Source organism: Alexandromys fortis, unplaced genomic scaffold (genome assembly GCF_014885135.2).
Source record: "Alexandromys fortis isolate MF-2015 unplaced genomic scaffold, M_Fortis_MF-2015_v1.1 scaffold_17, whole genome shotgun sequence".
Classification (NCBI taxonomy): domain Eukaryota; kingdom Metazoa; phylum Chordata; class Mammalia; order Rodentia; family Cricetidae; genus Alexandromys; species Alexandromys fortis.
In genome coordinates this window covers 15,136,561-15,158,493 of record NW_026067896.1, presented here as the reverse complement: position 1 = coordinate 15,158,493, position 21,933 = coordinate 15,136,561, and the positions used below count along the sequence as shown (strand labels likewise).

The following is a 21,933-nucleotide window of genomic DNA, read 5'->3' as shown; positions in this document are numbered from 1 at the left end:
GAACCCGGGGGGGCTTGAGTAGCTAATTATTCACTATACAAAAGAAAAGAAAAAACCAAACCCTGTGAAAGTATAGGGCATTCACGGCAGAAGGAACAAGTGTGAGGAATGGAGGTGAGCTTGGCGCAGGTGAGGAATTGAAAGAAGGCCCTCAAGGGTGTGGTGGTGTTTAGGGGAGTGAATAATGGCCAAACAAAATCATCTAGTCCATGAAACAGATGTTTGATTTTGTTCTAGGGCCAAGAAATAGCCATCGTGTATTAGAGATAAACAATAATGCATAACATCCTAGTCTGGGTAGAGGGAAGGGGATGGGAGGGAGCCTGAGTGCAGGGCCAGGCAAAGCACTCTCCCAACTGGGCTTCACCCATAACTCCATCAGAATATAGACATGGCCCCTGTCCTTTAGCTGCTTACATGTCATGGAGACACACACTAGGGAATTACAGACAGGAGGATCCCTGGGGCTTTCTGGCCAGACAGCATAGCCTATACGTAAGCTCCAGGTTCAGTAAGAAATTGTCTCAAATGATAAGATGGAAGACCAAGAGAGTGACAAGTGCAAATACTGCCTCTTAGCATAACCGTCACACATAACCGATTTTAGGATGAACTACTATTCATCAGAGGGGCTTCTGATGTTTAAATAATAAGGTCAAAAACTATGTTGTAAATCTGACTATAGTCAGATGCCAAATGTTGATTTAAAAGAGTAAATGGTAATAACTCTAAATGCTAAAGAAAATAAAATAATATCTGCCATTTATAAAGAAAACTTGTACCCTTGCCTAAACAGGAGCTCAACAATAGATATGTTCACATGGATGAAGGAAATCTCACAAGAACTCAAGCCTACCCAAAGAGCTACAGGCAACTAAGGGATGCTGAGAGCAGGAGAAATGGTCTTGCCCAGGGAAGAGCGCACCAATTAGTTATCCTATGCGACTAGTCAGCCCCAGAAGTATACACAGTGACAGCCTGCATACTGAGCATGTCGTACTTGTGTACTTAGGAATATAAATAAATATACATGTTTGTAACAACTAATGCAAAAAGAGACCGTCAATTTGAAGGAGAATATTGGGGAATGTAGATTATATTATAATCTCAAAAAATAAATTAAAAGAAATAAGCAGACTAGAAAATATGTAAAAATAACTGAATCCTAATGATTCATTAATAAATTATGCTAGGCATTCCAGAGTTCTATAGCTTAATGAGTTCTAATAGCAAAGTGTTCACATTTCTAAAACAACAAAATCCTCGTGTCTGTAGTATAAAGGGGTATCACTGCATAGTCTCTTGTTCTCCATCATTCTAGTTCCCCAGGGGATTATCGCTAGCAACAGTTATGCTTTCACTCATGAGTTCATATTGAAAACCAAACCAAACTTGAGCTGTTATTTTACACTAGCACTTTTTCTTTCTAACTCACACTTTTATTTTGTCTCACAGGCAGAGAATGACTCTACCCTGCATGTATGAACAATGTAAACAAATGCTGTATGTATCCTCTGAGTTACAAAGACTGCAGGTATCCTACGAAGAGTATCTCTGTATGAAAACCTTACTGCTTCTCTCCTCAGGTTGGTGGACCACCTACTCACTTCTAAGATTCATGTCTAAATATGGCAAACGCATGGGATGTGGAAGTTTTAAACCTATTGTTTTGTGGATCTCTTAGAGTAATTATACCAGTTCCACTGTGTTTTGCTAGTCAGATGGTTTTCAGAAAGGGAAGAAGTGAGTAGTGTATATATATTGTTACTGATGTTAGTAAGATAAATAGGTATTGTAGAAATAGGGGTGGGATCTGCCTAGATCTCAGTTGACTAAAACCTGTGTAGAACTGTCTTTCTTTCCACCCTTCCATCTTTAGTACATCACTATGTTAGAAAAGGATGCCAACAATAATTCTGTTTCATACTGCGTTATTGTTTGGACTTAAATAGTGAGTACTGCCATGTGTGGGAATTGCCTAGAAAACTAAAACAACAGTTTGTCAAAATCAACCAAAAGTTTAAACAAGACTACTGACATTTAGACTTTAATGAAATTGCTTTCATCTAGCAAAAATAACCAAGCTAGAAAAATCCAAAAAAATACGAAGGCTCTTGTCCATATTAATTATTTGACATCTTGAATAAGTAATAAAAGAATGGTCTTACGTGACATTCTTTAAAATATATAAGGAACTCTTCAACATCAACAAGAAAATCAACAACCCAGTTTGTAAGGACTGAGAATATGCAAAGAACCCTTATTATAGGAGATGAAGACAGAAAGTCTGCATGACACGGTGCTGCCTGTCACATACTGCAGGACCTGTCTAGAATGCACCAATCCAGAGTAGTGAGCACACCAAATACTGGTGAGGACACAGAGCAAAGGACTTCTCCTTCGTTGCTCAAAGAACTGCAGAGTAGAATGGCCATTTCAGAAGACACTTTTGCAGTTTTCTATAAAACCAAAATAGTCTCACCACTTGATGTAGCAACTGCTTGATCAGTATACAAAGTAATTGAAAAATTATGTCAATAAGAATATTATAGCCAAGCTGTTTGTATTTGACAAAACCTGGGAGCAATGAAATGTCCTCCAGTAGGTGAATGGATAAATTGATATGTCCAATAATGGTATATTATTCATCACTGAAAAGAAATAGGCTATTGTGCCAAGAAAAGACATCAATAAACCTTAAGACATACACTATTAAAAGAAAAGATGCTAATCTCTTAAGAGGGATCCCATCATCAAATTAAATGAAGAGAAACTTAAAGCAATTCCACTAAAATCAGGAATAAGACTCCACTCTCTCCATATCTATTCAGTAGTACTTGAAGGTCTAGCTAGAGCAGTAAGAAAACCAAAGGAAACCAAAGGGATACAGATTGGAAAGGAAGAAGTTAAAGTATCATTATTCGCAGATGATGTGATAGTGTACATAAGTGATCCCAAAAACTCTATCAGGGAACTCCTACAGCTGATAAACACCTTTAGTCAAGACAGGAAACAAGATTAACTCAAAAATATCCGTAGCCCTCCTGTCTACAAGCAATAAATGGGCTGAGAAAGAAATCAGGGAATAAACACCCTTTACAGTAGCCTAAAATAATAGAAAAATACCTTGGTGTATCACTAACCAAGCAAGTGAAAGGTCTGTACAACAAGAATTTCGAGTCTTTGAAGAAAAAAATTGGAAAGATATCAGAAGATGGAAAGACTCCCATATTCATGAATTGGTAGGATTAACGTAGTAAAAATGGCTATCCCACCAAAAGCAATCTACAGATTGAATGCAGTCCCCATTAAAATCCCAACACACTTGTTTACTGATCTTGAAAGATCAAAACTCGACTTCATATGAAAAAACAAAATCCAGGATAAGGGGAAAGGATGCAGTACAAGAGAGAGTTGTGAAGCCAAGGAAACGGAGGACATTGAAGATGATGATTAAACATGAATCGGGTCAGGTTTAGGTTTTCTTGTCAATACAGTATTTAAACAGCTCCCTTTATGGAAAAAAAAAACTGAAATGGAAGGCTGTGTAAGATTTGATTTTAAACTCTCCAGCTTGGAAATCATTAGCACGCTCTCTAATATGTCTCTAGACAGCCCTGTCCTGGTGTATTTCAGTAGCTACTAACTCAGCTGGTGCAGTAAGGTTGTAAATGGACTGTTTCCATCCTCAGGTGTCTCTGATGTAACGTGCACAAAACAATTATTCTGATAATCAAATATGACTGCGACTGAAAAATGGATTACTGTCTTGTTGACATCCTTGTGCTTTTTAGTAAATACGATTTCTTAAATTTAAAAAAAAATCAGAAGGTGCAAAAAGAGGCCAAGCTAGAAGGGAACAAAGGAGAGCCATGCTGAGGAGAGGAAGTCAGAGACAAGGCAGGTTCTAACCAGCTCTGTCAACAAGCACTGCGAATACAGACAGCCCCCCCCCCCAAAAAAATGCCTGTCTCCTCCAGAAGCCAGGGTGAAAATGCTGGCCACCAGGAACTCTCACTTAGGCTGAAGGAAAGTAACTCATGTTTGTTAAGGAATAAAGGACTAAGGTAGTGGGGAATGCATAGATTTAAACTGACATTTGCCTATATATAAAATAACAGACTATATCCTTGTGGGTTAAAAACAACTAAAATACAAAAAAAATCACATAATAAACCTAGAGGAGGATCTGGTAAGCATGGACGCTCATTTCAAGGATGACAACTAGAGTATGCACATTGCCAGCTTTTGTGGACACAGGGAAGGTGCTAGCAAGACAGTAAGAAGTGAAGGATAGGAGCTTGGAGGCAAGAGGGACGCAAGGGGACATGATAAGAGATGCCAGGTAAATGGAGCCCAAATAAATTCAAATATATCCATAGTTTCAATAAAAATGGAGATGGGCTAAATGCTGGAAGGATAATCTTAAACTGGATTTAAAAAGAAACAAGTTTATGGTATTTCCAGAAGTACTGAATGAAGGCATTGACTAGCTGAAGTAAAAGGATGTGTAACACTGCATAATATCTGAGGTAGCAAACTTCTTCAAAGGCAGCAGCACATGTCTACAGCATGGTCATTTCTGTCTCAGCTACTCAGTCTGCCCTCTGGCATCAGCAGTCATGGATTACACAGCACCTAACCTGAAATCTGGAGGCTGCAGATTCGGGTCTCTGTATTAAACTACCCAACTTTTACTGCCCCTAACCATTGTTAGCACAGCAGTATTCGTGAGAGCACACTGAGAAATGTAACCATCTACCGAAGTTATAACTCCACAAGAGTAAATGCCCATGATCATCCCTTAGTAGCAATGAGTATTGAAGAGTAATAGGATAATAAAAAATACCCCAATATTACAATCCAGATTTCATGAAGTATGGTTAGTTCTTAAAAGCACACAGAAACAGATATTTGCTCCCTAGAAAGGGCTGTATGTAGACTATGACAAAGTAAAGACCATCTTTCCTCTTATACTAGAATCATATAAAATTTGAGTATGCTAACACATTTTATGTTACATGCTAAATTTAAAGTTCTAATTAACTCATTGTATGATACAAATGCTTAGCATGTAGCTAGTGGGATAAAAGTTGTTTCTAAATCCTTCTACCTGGAAATATAACTAATTGAAAGTGAAGAATACCAGCCAAAGTTAACTATATCATCAATGATCATTTCATCTTCAAAACAGGCTTTTCATCACCAGCTCACATTTAATAAGATAGACAATAATTGGCTTGCCCATGGTATGACCCCAGTCCTCATTGCCCTATTCCACTTCGCTGTGGTCCTCCATCCAGTCCTTGGAAAGTGCATGGGGTTTTGGATGCATTGAAAGTGCATTGTAACACTGAAGTATGCATGAAATGTCCTACTTGGTGCATGACAATGTACAGCAAGGCAATTCTTTAACTGACTTCATCTTTCCTTTTAGTCCCTAAGGAAGGTCTCAAGAGCCAAGAGTTATTTGATGAGATTCGAATGACCTATATCAAAGAGCTAGGAAAGGCCATTGTCAAAAGGGAAGGAAACTCCAGTCAGAACTGGCAGCGCTTTTATCAACTGACAAAACTTTTGGACTCCATGCATGATGTAAGTATCAAACACAAAGCCAAAAGAGCACAAAAAGAGAAACATAGGCTGGGTGTGGTGCACAGGCCTTTAATCACAGCAAAGGCTGAGGTAGATGTCTGAGCTCCAGGACAGTCAGGCTGTAGAAGACAGATCCTGTCTCAAAAACCCAGAGTCAGAGAGAACATAAGAATTTTGTGGGACATGAGGTATATCTTAATTAGTACTACACACACATCCCCCAATAAATCATCCCCCTCAGTTTATATATTTCAGTGATGTTTCAAGTTAACTTTGTAAACTTCAGTTTTGTACACATTTCTCTTGTGTTACTATTCTAGTCATTTCCGTGAAAATACCATATTACAGAGCTTAATAGCACTATTTTTTACAGTAGATTTCCCTACACAAAGGAGCTATTAAATTATGCTGGTTTCATCTTCCTGTATTCAGTACTAGTCCAGACTGGCCTCGAACTCACAATCTTCCTTGATCCTGCCGCCTCAGTGTCCTAAGTGCTGGGATGACAGGCATCAGGCTTCCGTTCCTGATTTAAGAAATGTAAAATGTCTGGTGTACTTCTGTGCTCATTTTATTTAAATGATTTTTCTTCTCTGGGGAATTCCAATAAAGATAAGTCTATTTTAGGTCAGATTTTAAAAAGACCAACAGAGCATGAAGACAGTCTGCACCAGGTCCTCTGCACTATAGATTATGGCTTTTATCAGTGTTTATTATGGGTTCCTGAGTGAGTTAACGAGTGTCCCAGAATCTTGTTCCTTCTCTTGGGCTCTTTTCTTTTGTTTGTTTGTCTCATTCAACTCCAATGTGATAATTTATTTTTGTCCTATTAGATTTTATTTTGTTATCATTTATTATCTCTTAGACACCTGTTCTGTCCTAATGGGAGACAGAAAGGAAATGGATTTGAGGGAAGAGGAGGAGGAACTGGGAAGAACGGAGGAAGGGGAAACTATAATCAGGGTATACTGTATGAGGAAAGAATCTATTTTCAATAAAAAGGAAAAAATGAAAGTTAAGCCTTGGGGGAAAAAAGGGATACAAGCCCCTCCCACTGCTGTGGTCCAAAGCCTCATCGGTACTGTGTCTTCTCTTGCAGGTGGTCGAGAACCTCCTTACCTACTGCTTCCAGACGTTTTTGGATAAGTCCATGAGTATTGAATTCCCAGAGATGTTAGCTGAAATCATCACTAATCAGATACCAAAATATACAAATGGAAATATCAAAAAGCTTCTGTTTCATCAGAAATGACTGCCTTACTAAGAAAGGTTGCCTTAAAGAAAGTTGAATTTATAGCTTTTACTGTACAAACTTATCAATTTGTCTTGTAGATGTTTTGTTCTTTTTGTTTTTGTCTTGTTTTGTTCGAATACGCACTACATGTGGTTTATAGAGGGCCAAGACTCGGCAACAGAAGCAGTTGAGCCATCACTCTGAGTGATGGGAAAGCAGACAGTGAAGTGTATTGGTTGGTGTATCACAGAAACTAAGGACAGTTCCGTGGAGGCGTGTGCACCGTCTCCACTCTGGGGAAGAACACACCTAAACCACCAGTGCCCAGAGTCCATGTGATCAGCTTTCTGCTCATACTTTCAGTTGGCTGGATAAAACTTCTAGACTTTCTCTTGGTGTATTTTTCCCATGTATAGTTAAGATAGCATTTTTTGAGATTTATGCATGGAAACCTGAAAAAAGTTTACACGTGTATATCAGAAAAGGGAAGTTGTGCCTTTTATAGCTATTACTGTCTGGTTTTAACAATTTTCCTTTATATTCAGTGAACTATGCTTGCTCGTTTTTTTCTTAAATAATTTTTGTATTCAAGTTATTGTACAGCTGTTTAAGATGGGCAGCTAGTCCATAGCTTTCCTAAACTCTAAATATTAATCCTCTGTGTGAAAATGGGTTGGTGCTTCTACCCTGATGGCACTTAGCTGTCAGAAGACCACACAAATTGACTCAGATCTCCAGTATTCCTGTCAAAAGCTCTTATTTTGTATATATCTGCTTCCATGGAGAATTAGATAGGTTGTGCAGATTACCGTCCTAAATGGTGTAGAGCACCTACCTAGTACAGTGACCACTGGGGAAACCGTGGAGACTGTCACAGAAGACTGTAAGACAGCACCTACCGAAAGGCCCAGCGTACACCTAATGTTCCATCTCTACATTGGTGAGATGGCAAAAAAGTTTGTAAATCAACTCTTTCAGGACCTTCTGGAGTGGTTTGTGTAACATCTTAAAATTTATGTTTCCAGATCATGTGACAAGACTGAGAGATTTTTTTTTTTTTAAAAATCAGACCAAGTAACTTCTGTCATTAACTTCCCCGAACTGATCTCTAATATGGAAGAATGGCTAGACGCCCATTTTCACACCCCACCTGTCACCAATTGGTCTAGCTTTCCTGGTGGTTCAGGAAAATCAGCTACTGATTTTTGTTTTTAGAACTGAATGTCAGGCATCCATGTTTGTCCAGCTAGACATCCCTACATGTGCCATAGCATAACACAGTCTTGTGACCTTCACACTGAGAATTATCATGTAAACAAACCAGAAGCTGTGGTAGCCCTTTCTGTGTGCACCTTACCAACTTTCTGTAAACTCAAAGCTTAACACACTTACTAAGCCACAAAAAAATTGATTTCTACTTAAGGTGGCCAAATTATTTGTGTAATAGAAAACTGAAAATCTAATATTAAAAATATGAAACTTCTAATATATTTTTATATTTAGTTATAGTTTCAGATATATATCATATTGGTATTCACTAATCTGGGAAGGGAAGGGCTACTGCAGCTTTACATGCAATTTATTAAAATGATTGTAAAATAGCTGTATAGTGTAAAATAAGAATGATTTTTAGATGAGATTGTTTTATCATGACATGTTATATATTTTTTGTAGGGGTCAAAGAAATGTTGATGGATATCCTATATGATGTATAGTGTGTGAGAGCATCCGGACAGGCTTCAGTGTTCTTAGAAGTCAAAACCGGTTTGCTCTAAGCTAGGAAGAGGGAGATGGAGACTGGCCCTGTGTGCAATGGGGGTTGTTGAAGCTTTGACCCAATCAGATCATAGGGAACTAATTCCCCACCTCCCATTCTAACTATCCTTCTCCAACCACGACCCTGTCAGTGCAGGGTTAGTTTATTACATCTCCCCTTGCGCTAACATACACAAAGACAGAAAGGTGGTGCTTATGTAGTGATAGGCACCATCTAGTAACAGGGTTACTTTCACATGTGACCTCCCCACGGGTTAACAGAAACAGAGGCTTTAGAAGTTTGGCAATAATATGAATAGAGGTACCAGCAATATGTAAATACTACAGAATCCCATAGGTCACCAATAATACACTAATCCTTTCCATCCTACAATAGTTTATTTCCAAGTAAAATGAGGACATGTTTATGTTTTCTTTGAATGCTTTTTGAATGTTGTTTTTTTTTTTCAGTATTTTGCAGAAATTATTTAATAAAAAAGTGTAATCCTTTGCTTTTTGAATTCTCCTAAAAGGGAATGTTCACTTTTTAATGGTTTCAATTGGTCTCAGATTACTTTAAGGTAATTGTAACCCAGCTGGATGTGAAATTTATGGTGCCTAAGAAATACCAATTGAATATTATCAATGACAGTGTTAAGTTTCAAAATGAGCTTCTCAAAAATAGATTATTGTACATTTATGGAATGTTATATAGTTAAAGCCAGAAAGCACATCACACATAAATCTATTTTTAGTCCCAACCAGCTTGACTCTCAAAAGAATTATAGCTCCAAAAAGGAAAAGAAAAAGATCTGTGTGCTTTGTTAGTAACAGAGGCAGCAGACATTCATAAAACTAATATAGGAAGCTTTCCATTAAATGGATAAAGAGCTGTGTTCCTTCCCTGTATGGGAAGGAAGAAATCTATCCTGATTGAGTATTAGTGAGAAGGCTGTGTTCCTGTTTGAGAGCAGCTTCAATTTGTGTGTGGTTTCATGCCATTACAAACTATTTAGCTTCATAGGAACTTCAGTGATAGTTGGTGAAATGCCTACATGACTCAACAGATCTTACAAACTACCCTTAATTACTGGTAGGACAAAAAGGGACATTGTGGATATTTTAGGCATTGACTTGGGATATTGTATAAGCAGAAATGAGAAGACAGGAAGCTTGGGGAAGGGAAGGGAAGACAAATCAACAAGTGAGACCCCCCAGAGGGACAGGGGCATGTTTAGTGTGTGGAATCCTTGAGATGAGTGCAGGGTGAACTTGGTGAGCATGTGGAAAAGCCAGCCTCCCCAGCACTGCAGAGTAGGGCCAGGACAGGGATGGGAATTACAGTTGGACACTGGTCTCAGTATTTCTCCCTCTTCTGTACTGTGAGACCATAGCACCGTGGGATGAATCATGCTATTAAGCTTGGCTCTGTCAACATTCAAGGATCATGGTAGCCTTCATTGAGCTTTAGATCTTGGTTGGTCACCCCCAACAATAAGCTGTAGTTGAATGTGTTTCTTATGTGCCTGGTTTCAGTGTTAGAAGGTGGAATAAAAGTGTTTAGGAGACACTGCAAACCACTTCAGATGGAAGTTTTCTCATTTTCCAGACTTTCAGTCAGCCTGGTCCATCAGAAGTGATGACCAGGTTTTCAGGAAAGGGTTGGCTTCTGTCTAGAACATGCCTGAAAGGATTTTATTTTCTGATAAATGGCTGTATAAAAATATCCTTCTAAATAACCTGCTTAACTACATATAGATTTCAGTGTGTCAATATTCTATTTTGTATATTAAACAAATGCTATATAATGGGGACAAATCTATATTATACTGTGTATGGCATTATTAAGGAGCTTTTTCATTATTTTTATCACAGTAATTTTTAAATGTGTAAAAATTAAAAACCAGTGACTCCCGTTTAAAAATACAAGCTGTAGTTTTTTATTCTTGCTGAATAACCTGTAGTTTAAACCTGTCTTTTTACCTACACAGTGAAATGTCAGACTGTAAAATTTTGTGTGGAAATGTTTAACTTTTATTTTTCATTTAAATTTGCTGTTCTGGTATTACCAAACCACACATTTGTACTGAATTGGCAGTAAATGTTAGTCAGCCATTTACAGCAATGCCAAATATGGATAAACATCATAATAAAAATATCTGCTTTTTCATTATGTGGCTCCCAACATGCTTTCCTAGAACTACTTAGTCACAACCCCTTGTTTGTTCTCATTCCACTGGCAGCAGCGTTCCCATTTTAGGACTTAAGATGGACATTTAGAGACCAATGTGACAGCAAGTGTGTGCACAGGAAAATGACATTTGTTCAAAATGAGCTTAACCCTGATGCCAGAAACTCTAAAGGTTGTCTTACCCATGTTTCCAGCGCTCATGTGCTTATGATTTCTCGGGATATTAAATGCAGGAGAAACTGACTCCTGTAATTGCTTCAAATGTAACAGTCTTTATCCCCAAAGATGACACTTTTATGTAAACAAATGTTATCTAAGAAAAAAATTAGTAACTTAATTTAAAATCCATACTTTCTCTAAGAAATGCAAATGTACATCCAGGCGATAAAGCCTGTGGAAGTGCTAAGCCATCCAGCCAGCCTTTCTACTTGGTGTCTCCCCAAACATCAGCTCGTGTTTTCCATACCTTTCCACAGGATGCTGCGATCACTAGAAGCATGCTAACTGAAAAAGTAAATTTTCTTTATCTAATATATCCCAGCTATTGACTGCATGCCTATTATATAAATATATGAAGTGCTGAAGGCTGAGATTGGGAGGCCCAGGTGCAGTACTGATCCCCTTGATGGGCGCCAGTGTCTGCCGTGTCTATATTTTTCATGCACCTGTGGAAGCCGGAAGAAAGCACTGGTGTCTTCCTCGATTGCTCTCTGCCTTATTCCCGAGAGACAAAGTCTGTCAGTGACTCTGAATCTCACTAGTTCAGTAGACTGACTGGCTGGTGAGCTCCCAGGACCTGCCTGTCTACCCCGCAGTGCTGGGTTTACAGGAATGTTGTCTACAACCAGCTTGTTTACATGGGAGTGTTCTAGGTATTCCCACTCAGATGCCACGTGTAAGAATGAGTGTTCTTAGTAAGCCAAACCAACTACCCATACCCATTCTTGCTGTACCATTTTCTTTCAACTACAACGCAGTTTCTGTAGAGTACCTTACATGTACTATACCAGTTAATCTTTAGTCAGCGAATAAATGAGGACAAGAGATGCTAGTAGCCCAAAGTTACAATGGAAACCTCTGGAATGAAGCCCTTTACCCGGGGTCAGATAGCAAGGCTCTGGCATCCTCTCGGACAGTTGATGTTTTCTGCTTTTCATTTGTCTACTGCTTCATTCATCACTTACTCAATTATCTTAATCCTTGCAGCCCTATAAAGTGGTATTTTTATTCTCACATATACAAGGGAAGCAATCCTGTTTGTTTCTATATCAGTTTTTAAATTTATTTTTTGATATTATAGTTGCATCATTTCCCCCTTCCTCCTCCATCAAACTCTCCCATATTAACCTTTCTTGTCCTTCTTCAAATTTATGGCCTCCTTTCTTCATTAACTGTTGTTAGACATGCACATGTGCGTGCGTGTAATCATTCCTAAATAAATGTAAATATGACCTGCTCGGTCTGTACAATGGGACTTGTGTATGTTTTCAGGGCTAATCATTTATTTTTGGATTCCTGGGGAGATTGAGGGTGAAAAACAAACTCGAGAGAGATTTCAAAAAAAAAACCCTTTGATTTGTCAAAAATGCATGGGATCTGTATGTCATTTAACAGCACTCAACACAAATCAACAAACCTCCAGGCGAAAGGATGCAGAAGTCACAGCAAAGATCACCATTAAGCTGGGGAGGAAGGTTGTTTACAAACGAAAACCTGAAGCAAGTTGAATCTGGCCCTACTTTAACAACAACAAAACTAAACCTTGGATGTAAAAAAATTAAGTTGAAAATACAGAGCCATTTCGTACCAGCTAACAGTTTGTAGGCTTTGACTCATCTTGTGAGTGGCTCCCAGCAGCTTAAGTCCTCCCAGTAGTACCTTCTTTCTCCTGAAAGTCTCTGCCTACAGGCTTCATCAAGCCTCCGGGTTCACAGTTCAAATGAGATAGTACTTGGGTAAAGGAAACATTTACTCTGCTTCTTTCTGGAACTGAATCTTAAACAAAGGAGTTCATCTAGATCAGATCAGATGCCCAAATAGCTGAGCACTGTATCCGGCCCATTGGTGTAGGCTGTTCACTCTGCTCAGCCATGTGCCATCATCAGAGTGATATAGCGGTAGACACACTGGGCAACAGCAGTCTCTGTAGGTTTTTAAATGGCAATGTCAGGAACAGAAGCGTGAACTAAAAGCTCCCACTCCCCCAGCCATCACGACTGGGAAAAATATCCTACCATAGGGAATGGGTTCCAAAGAGTCAGCTCATATGTCAGAGACAGGTCCTGGTCCTACTGCTAGAGGTCCTACAAAAGACCAAGCTACACAATTGTCACCCAGGTACAGAGGGCCTAGGTCAATCCCATGCTGGCTCCGTAGCTTTCAGTCCAGAGTCAGTGAACTCCCACAAGTTCAGTCAGCTGTCTCTGGGTTTTCCCATCATTATCTTGATGTGCCCACCCCTTGCTCATATAATCTTTCCTCACTCTCAGCTGGACTCCTGGTGCTTGACCCAGTGTTTGGCTGTGAATCTCTCTGCATCTGTTTCCATCAGGTACAGGATGAAGTCTGTCTGATGACAATTAGGATAGTCAACAATCTGATTATAAGAGAAGGCCAGTTCAGGCACCCTCTCCACTATTGCTAGGAGTCTTAGCTAGGGTCATTCTTGTGGGTTCCTGGATGTTTCCTTGGCAACAGGTTTTGCCCTAACCCCATAATGGTTCCCTCTATCAAGATACCTCTTTCATTACTCTCCTCTCTCTTACCACCCTCAACCATCCTGATCCCTCACGTTCCCTTTGTCCCATTCCCCCACCACCTGTTTAGCCAGAACAGCTCATCTGTTTGCTCTTCCCTGAGAGATCTATGTGTCCCTCTTAGGGTCTTCCTTGTTACCTAACTTCTCTGGCACTGAAAAACTGTCTTAGGTTTTTTGCTTTTTCATATGAAGAGTATTCTTTCCAGGTCTGTGAAGAATTGTGTTGGGATTTTGATGGTGAATGTATTGATTCTGTAGATTGCTTTTGGTAAGATCATCATTTTTACTATGTTAATCCTACCGATCCATGATCATGGAAGATCTTTCCATTTTTTGATCTCTTCCCCAATATCTTTTCAGAGACTTAAAATTCTTTTCATATAGGTCTTTCACTTGTTTGGTTAGAGTTATCCCCATATATATACATATATATTTTAAAAGGCTATTGTAAAGGGTGTTGTTTCTCTGATTTCTTTCTTGGCCAATTTATCATTTATATATAAGAGGGCTACTGATATTTTCTTTAGTTAAGCTTGTATCCCCACACATTATTGAAGGCGTTTATCAGCTGTAGGAGTTCCCTGATAGAATTTTTTTGGTCACTTAATGTATACTATCCTATTATCTGCAAATAGCAAAAGTTTGACTTCTTCCTTTCCAGTTCATATCTCCTTGATCTCCTTTGTTGTCTTTTTGCTCTAGCTAAAACTTCGAGCACTATATTGAATAGATTTGGAAAGAGTGGACAGCCTATTGTTTTTCTTAATTTTAGTGGAATCACTTTGAGTTTCTCTCCATTTATTTTGATGTTGGCTTTTGGCTTGTTGTATATTGTCTTTATTATGTTCAGGTACATTTCTTATATCCCTGCTCTCTCCAAGACCTTTATCATGAATGGGTGGTATATTTTGTCAAAAGATTTTTCAGCATTTAATGAGATAGATGGTCGTGTTTTTTTTTCTTTCAGTTTGTTTATATGGTGGATTATGTTGACAGATTTTCCTATGTTGAATCACACCTACATCTCTGTGATTAAGCTTATTTGACCATGGTGGATGATTTTTTTATATGTTCTTTAATTCAGTTTGCCAGTATTTTATTGAGTATTTTTACATTGATGTTCATGAAGGAGATTATTCTGTAATTCTCTTTCTTTGTTGTATCTTTGTTTGGTTTGAGTGTCAAGGCTCTGTGGCCTCATAAAAAAAATTTGACAGTATTCCTTCTGTTTCTATTATGTGGAACAATTTGAGGGGTATTGGTATTAGCTCTTCTTTGAAATGCTGATATAATTCTGCACTGAAACTATCTGGCGCTGGGCTTTTGTTTGTTTGGGAGACTTTTAATGACTATTTCCATTTCCTTAGAGATTATAGGTCTATTTAAATTGTTTATCTGGTCTTGATTTTGGTATGTGATATCTATCAGGAAAATTGATTTCTTTTACATGTTCCAATTTTGTGGAGTTCAGGTTTTTGAAGTATGACCTGATGATTCTCTGGATTTACTCAGTGTCTGTTGTTATTTTCCCCTTTTTGTTTCTGATTCTGTTAATTTGGATATTATCTCTCTGCCTTTTGATTAGTTTGGATAAGAGTTTGTCTATCTTGTTGATTTTCTCAAAGAACCAACTCTTTCTTTCATTGATTCTTTGTAATGTACTTTGTTTCACTTTTATTGATTTCAACCCTGAGTTTAATTATTTCCTGCTATCTACTTCTCCTAAGTGAATTTGCTTCTTTTTGTTCTAGAGCTTTCAGGTGTCCTATTAAGTCACTAGTGTGAGATTTCTCTACTTTCTTTATTTAGGCACTTAGTACTATAAACTTTCCTCTTAGTACTGCTTTCTCTAGGTCCCATAAGTTTGGGTATATTGTGCATTCATTTTCACTGAATTCTAGGAAGTCTTTAATTTCTTTATTTCTTCCTTGACCCAGAAGTGGTTCAGTTGAGAGTTACTCAGTTTCCATGAGTTTGTAGGCTTTCTGTAGTTTGTGTTGTTTTTGAACTCTAATTTTAACCCATGGTGATCTGGTAAGATACAAAAAGTTATTCCTTTTTTTTTTTTTTTATCTGTTGAGATTTGCTTTACCACTAAGTATGTGGTCAGTTTTAGAGAAGAGTCCATGAGATGCTGAGAAGAAGGTATACTTTTGTGTTTGGGTGAAATGTTCTGTAGATGTCTGTTAAGTCCATTTTAAGTAATAACAGCTGTTAGTTTCCCTGTTTCTCTGTTAATTTTCTGTCTGGAAGACTTATCCATTGATGAGAGTGGGGTGTTGAAGACTCCCACTATTAATGTTTTGGGTTTCATGTGTGACTTAAGCTTTAGTAATGTTTCTTTTACAAATGTGGATGCTCTTGTGTGGGGGACACAGATGTTCAGAATTGAGACTTCATATTAATGAATTTTTCCTTTTATAAATATGAAATGTCCTTCTCCATCTCTTTTGATTAATTTTAGTCTGAAGTCTATTTTGTTAGATATTAGGATAGCTACACCAACTTGCTTCTTAGGTCCATTTGTTCGGAAAATCTTTTCCCAACCCTTTACTCTGAGATAATATATGTCTTTGAAGTTGAAGTGTGTTTCTTATATGCAGCAGAAGGATGGATCATCTTTTTGTATCCAGTCTGCTAACCTGTGTCTTTTTATTGGCAAATTGAGTCCATTTAAAGTAAGAGATGTTATTGACCAGTGATTGTTAATTCGGGTTTTTTTTTTTTTTTTGGTTTTGGTTTTGGTGGTGATGGTAGTAGTTGTGTGTATGTGCTTCCCTTCTTTGGGCTTTGCTGTTGTGAAATTATCTATTGCCTTAGATTTGTGGTTGTAACTGAGTTCCTTGGGTTGGAATTTCCTTCTAGTACTTTCTGTAGTGCCAGATTTGTGGATAGCTATTGTTTAAATCTGGTTTTGTTGTGAAATATCTTGTTTTCTCTGTCTACATAGGTTCAAAGTTTTTCTGGGTATAGTATTCTTGCCTAGAATACATGGTCCCTTAGTTTCTGTAAAATGTCTTCCCAGGACTTTCTGGCTTTTAGAGTCTCCATTGGGAAGTTGGGGATAATTCTGATTGGTCTGCCTTTATACTACATTGCTTGACCTTTTTCCTTTGCAGCTCTTAGCTTTCTTTCTTCTGTATGTTTAGTGTTTTGATTATTATGTGATAGGGGACTTTGGGGGCAGCCTATTTGGTGTTCTGTAAGTGTCTTGTACCCTTACAGTCATGTCTTTCTCTAAGTTGGGGAAGTTCTATGGTTTTGTTGAATGTTTTCTGTGTCTTTTAGCTGAGATTCTTTTTCTTCTTCTATCCCTATTATTCTTAGGTTTGATCTTTACATGCTGTCCCAGATTTCCTTAATGTTCTATGTTAGGAATTTATTGGGTTTGACATTTTCTTTGACTGATATTTATTTCCTCTATTGTATCTTCAATGCCTGAGAGTCTCTTCATCTCTTGTATTCTGTTGGTGTTCTGTAGTTCCTGTTCGCTTCCTCAGATTTCTCATTTCCAGAATTCCCTCTGTTTGTGTTTTCTTTATTGTTTCTATTTCCATTTTCAAGTCTTGAGCCTTTTCCTTCATTTGTTGATTGTTTTTTTCTTGGGTTTCTTTGCTTTCTTAAGGGATTTATTGATTACTTCCATTTTTTTATTGTTTTTTCCTCAACCTCTTTAACAGAATTTTTCCTTTCCTCTTTAAGGGCCTCTATCATCTTCATAAAGAAATTTTAAAGTGCATATCTCTGTGTTTTTGCTGCATTGAAATTTCAGGTCTTGCTGTTGTAGGATCACTGGGTTCTGGTGGTACGACATGGCTCCTTTACTTGTTGAATGAATTCTTACACCAGCATTTACTCATCTTTTCTTCCAATTGGTGTGGCTTGTGCCTGTTCTTCCAACTGTTGTGGTTTGAGCCTGTGCCTATGTAGTCAGTTTTTCCAACTGATGTGATTTGTGTCTGTGCCAATGTAGTCTGCTGGGGTTGCAGGGGAGGGATGGCCATGAGGAGGATGTTCAGGTGTGTGGGGTTGGGTGGCAGAGTAGGTCTTGGAGGTACAGAGTCCAGAGAGTGGTGGGGGTGGTGGCACAGCCTGGAGGCAGGTCTCACACCTGATTGCAGGCTGGTAGAAATTCAAGTTTTAACTCAATTTTCGGTTTCCTTCCCTTTGTTTACCCGAACATGTTTCATTGTTTTGGAGGTTTTGTGTATGTGTGTGTGTGTGTTTTGTTTCTCTGTTTGTTTTGTTCCCCCCTTTTTTAAATTTTTTTTTTGATTCCTCCTTAGCCTTGCTTTGTGTTCATAATAAACTGCACACACTCTGTAAGTAACAGGAACAGTGGCAATAGAAGAACACACAGAGCCACTAATGAGCCTCCATGTTCTGCTGCCTGCCATTCATCACCCTGGATCTGAGTTTGTGATGTATCATTTTAGGGGAGAGGTGGGTATGTCCATGCTAGTGCCCACGGGAAAGTGAGACAACAGCCTTCAGGAGCTGATTCTTTCTTCCACCATATAGGTTACAGGGATCAAACTCAGGGTGACCAGCTTGACAGCAAATACCTTTACCTGTTGAACTGTTACACTGGCCCTGATTTTTGTTTTTAATTTGTCTCTCTTGCTCAAGCTGTTTTAATCTGTCCCTGTCACTTGCTCATATATGTAGACACAGATGAACTAAAAATGGGTTCTCCAGCAAAGTGCGCACACATATTCACAGCAGCAGTGCTAACGAGAGTCAAGGGAACCGGGGCCGCAGTTCTTCTAGTCTGCTAATGTGGATTTTCCTGTAAAGTACTTCTGAATATATCTCAGGGGTTCTTATGGAAATACAAATGTCAGACATGTAAAATCTCCAGGGTTATTTGATACGATTGCAAGGAATCAAGAAAAAAGTTCTTCAAAGGGGGAAGGACAGTATTAATAAAAAGTAGAGGCTCACAGGAGAATATGTCACGAATAACTTCAGATCAGTTTTGTTACCCATTATGTTGGCAAGCCTATAGCTGGTCTGACTCAAAGACCACACTAAGGCATTTCTAAAAATCCATGAACACATTTCTGTCCTCAGGGAATTAAAGATGAAGGCCAAATGATTCAGAATTTCCACTTCTGTTAGTCTACTCAAATAAATAAATAACCATTCAATGACCTACATTTAAATGTGCATACTAGCAAAACAGCCAAAAAATAAAAACAATCTAATGTCTGTCAGTTGATGAGGAGGTAATCATACAATGGAATTATTATATATGGCCATTAAAAGTAAGACACAGATGATGCATTCTGTAAATGCACATAAACCTCAAGAACATGCTAAAGACACAAAAGAGGACATACATGATTTTTCTGTGGTGCCCAGGAAAGGCAAACGTATACAACTGGAAAGCTAATCAGTGACTCCTGCTGCTAGGGAGGGCATCATGGCCATGGATGTGAGTCCACAAAGAGGCTGTAGTAGTGCTGGAGTGTTCTCAACCCCATTACCATGCTGACTGTGTAGCTTGGGGAATGCAATATAATCCTGAACCTCTGCAGTCTACTTTATCAATCTCCTGACAACTTCAAATTAAACAGACAGAAAATTTAAAGAAGTTATACAAAACTCCAGGCTATTTTCCCTTATGAACACAGATGGCAAAAATTCTAAACAAAGTGTTAGCTACAAAATATATTGAAAGGAGAGAACACCATGACCAAGAGGTTATCCCATAAGTGCAAGGCTATAGTAACATTAAAAGTCAGACAGGGCTGGCAAGATAGCCCAGCAGGTAAAGGCACTTGGCACCAACCCTGCCCATCTGAGTTCCATGCCCAGGACCTATAGCAGGAGAGAGTCAATTCCAGAGAGTTCTCCGACGCTCTCCACACATGCCAGCAGTGGCATGCACATATGCACACACACAAAGTATAATTCATAATGGTAAAAAATTAAAAGAGGCCAGGTGATGATGGTGCATGCCTTTAATCCCAGCACTCAGGAGACAGAGGCAGGCAGATCTCTGTGAGTTTGAGGTCAGCCTGGTCTATAAGAGCTAGTTCCAGGACAGGTTTCAAAGCTACAGAGAAACCCTGTCTCGAAAAACCAAAATAAATAAATAAATTGAATAAATAAATAAATAAATAAGAAAAGTAAAACTGTGATTAAATGGATATCAAATATTTTGTGAAACGCAACATTTAATTATTAAAGGCACTGGGTGAATAGAAAGTACTTATCTTCTGAAAGGCACCTCTCAGCATCATGCTCAATGGAAAAAAGCTTTCCTCTTGAGATCAGTAACTATCTACTCTTACAACTTGTTATCAATTCTATGTGAGGGATATAGACTATGTAATAAGGTAAGAAATGGGAATAAACAACATCTAAATCACAAAGGAAAAACCAAGGCTCTTTACTTGTAAGTATAATTATTTATGTAAAAATTCTTATTGACATCTTAAAAGGTGCTATTAAGTTTAAAAAGGTTGAAGAGAGTGACCATATGACCCTCTATTCCATTCCTAGGTAGATAAGCAAAGGAACTGAAACCATCTACCCAAACAAGCATGGACATATTTATTCATGGCAGCATTCCTAACAACGATCAAAGGGTAGAAACAACCCAGATGGCCCTCAAGGGGATGAATGGACAAAGAAGCCACAGACATATAAGCAACACACTGTTACTCAGCCTGGGAAAGATAAGTACAGATCTGTACTAAAGATTAAAAGCCAGATGTGGTGACACATAGATTGACCCCATTCTGCAGATAGATATAAAATGATTAAATCTACAGATAGATTATAGAACGGTGATTGTCAGGGCCTTTGGAAAGAAGAGAATGGGGAGATACTGCTTAATATGTAAGGATTTTACATGTACAGGATTGTCCTGAAATCAGGCAGAAATGGTTGGTACATAACAGTGTATTAGGCTACTGTGTCTAGTTTTTTAGTAGTTGATTTTGTTATATGACTTTTACCTTAATAAACATTACTTTTTAAAATTTTTTAAGAACTAATAATCGAGTTGAGCAGGGCTATGGGATACAACAGAGGTCAACAAGCTAACTTTCCCACAACTGCAAAACGAAGTCATTCTAACAGAGACCATATGATCTACAAAGTCAAAAATATTACCATCTTTACTGCTTCTTGGAGTATCAGATCAATATAAAACCTAATTATAAATCTATGTTATGATAATCAAGGTAGACTAGTACTGGCAATAAATATGTAAAATTATTTTTAAATTGATATTTTAGTAGTCATCTAGACTGAACAGAGAGCTGAGAATTGAACCCACATAAATACAGTCAACTGATGCCTGACAATGGAGCAAAGGTTCCCCAGCAAAGGAAAGACTTCAAGAGATGATGCTGGAAATAATGGGCATCACATGCAAAAAAAAAATGAATCCAGACAAAAACCTTACATTTTAACAAATATAAACTCAAAATGGATCACAGACCTAAATGAGAAATACAAATTACAAAACTCCTAAAAGACACAGGATAGTCTACTTGATATGATGCCAAAGGTATTATCCACAAAAAAGAATAAGCTGGACTCCTTTTAAATTCACATTTTTCCTGTGCAAGAGACAATATGAAAAGACAAGCCATATACTGGGGGAAATGTGTGCAAGAGACATTTCCTCATTGAATATTAAACACAAAGGCTCCTAAAACTCAGAAAGAAGAAGACAGACAACCAGGGTAAAAGTTGACCAAGGACCCTAAACAGCACCTGAGAAAATCTAAAGGTGGCAAGTAACTGAAAACACCCCACCATAGCTTAGTCAAGAAATGCTAAAGCAAAAAAAAAAAAAAAATAGGTAGGGCTCCACACTTTTAGAATGCCCCACCCAGAACAATCACACCACTAAATGCGGGAGAGGGTGGGACAACGTGAACTCCTGTTTGCTGCCAACCAAATGCCATGGCATGATGGAAGACAGTTTGGTAGTTTATTACAAAATACAGCGTACTCTTACCATTTAATCATTGTGCTGGTGTGTATTTAGACAGGAGTTCAAAACATATACACATAGAAACATCTATTACATTTTCTATTACTTATAATCCCCAATACACGGGAGCATTGAGATAGCCTGCACACCTGCATGGTGGAATATCACTGTGGTGGTTTGAGTAGGTAAGGCCCTCATAGACTCTTGTGTTTAAATGCTGTGCCCATAGAGACTGGCACTATTAGGAGGTATGACTTTGTGGAGCAGGTATGGCCTTGTTGGAGAAAGTATGTCACTATGGAGGCAGGTTTTGAGGTCTTACAAGCTTAAGTCTGGCCAATGGGACACAGACTCCTTCTGCTGCCCACAGTCAATACGTAGGACTCTCAGCTTCTTCTCCAGCACCACATCTGCCTGCATGCCACCATTTCCCACTATGATAA

At 38.3% G+C, this 21,933-nt stretch overlaps 1 protein-coding gene across 5 annotated transcripts in view; it reads left to right on the top strand.

The window, feature by feature from the left end:
* The window catches only part of Nr3c1 (nuclear receptor subfamily 3 group C member 1), a 93,983-nt gene extending 83,226 nt beyond the window's left edge, over nucleotides 1–10,757 (top strand). For all 5 annotated transcript variants that reach the window (XM_050161158.1, XM_050161169.1, XM_050161184.1 and 2 more), the window contains exons 7-9: nucleotides 1,456–1,586; nucleotides 5,438–5,595; nucleotides 6,695–10,757. In XM_050161158.1, the coding sequence (XP_050017115.1) occupies nucleotides 1,456–1,586; nucleotides 5,438–5,595; nucleotides 6,695–6,847 (442 nt within the window). In that variant the 3' untranslated portion in view covers nucleotides 6,848–10,757. The remainder of the gene's footprint in view (nucleotides 1–1,455; nucleotides 1,587–5,437; nucleotides 5,596–6,694) is intronic.
* Nucleotides 10,758–21,933: the final 11,176 nt, after the last annotated feature.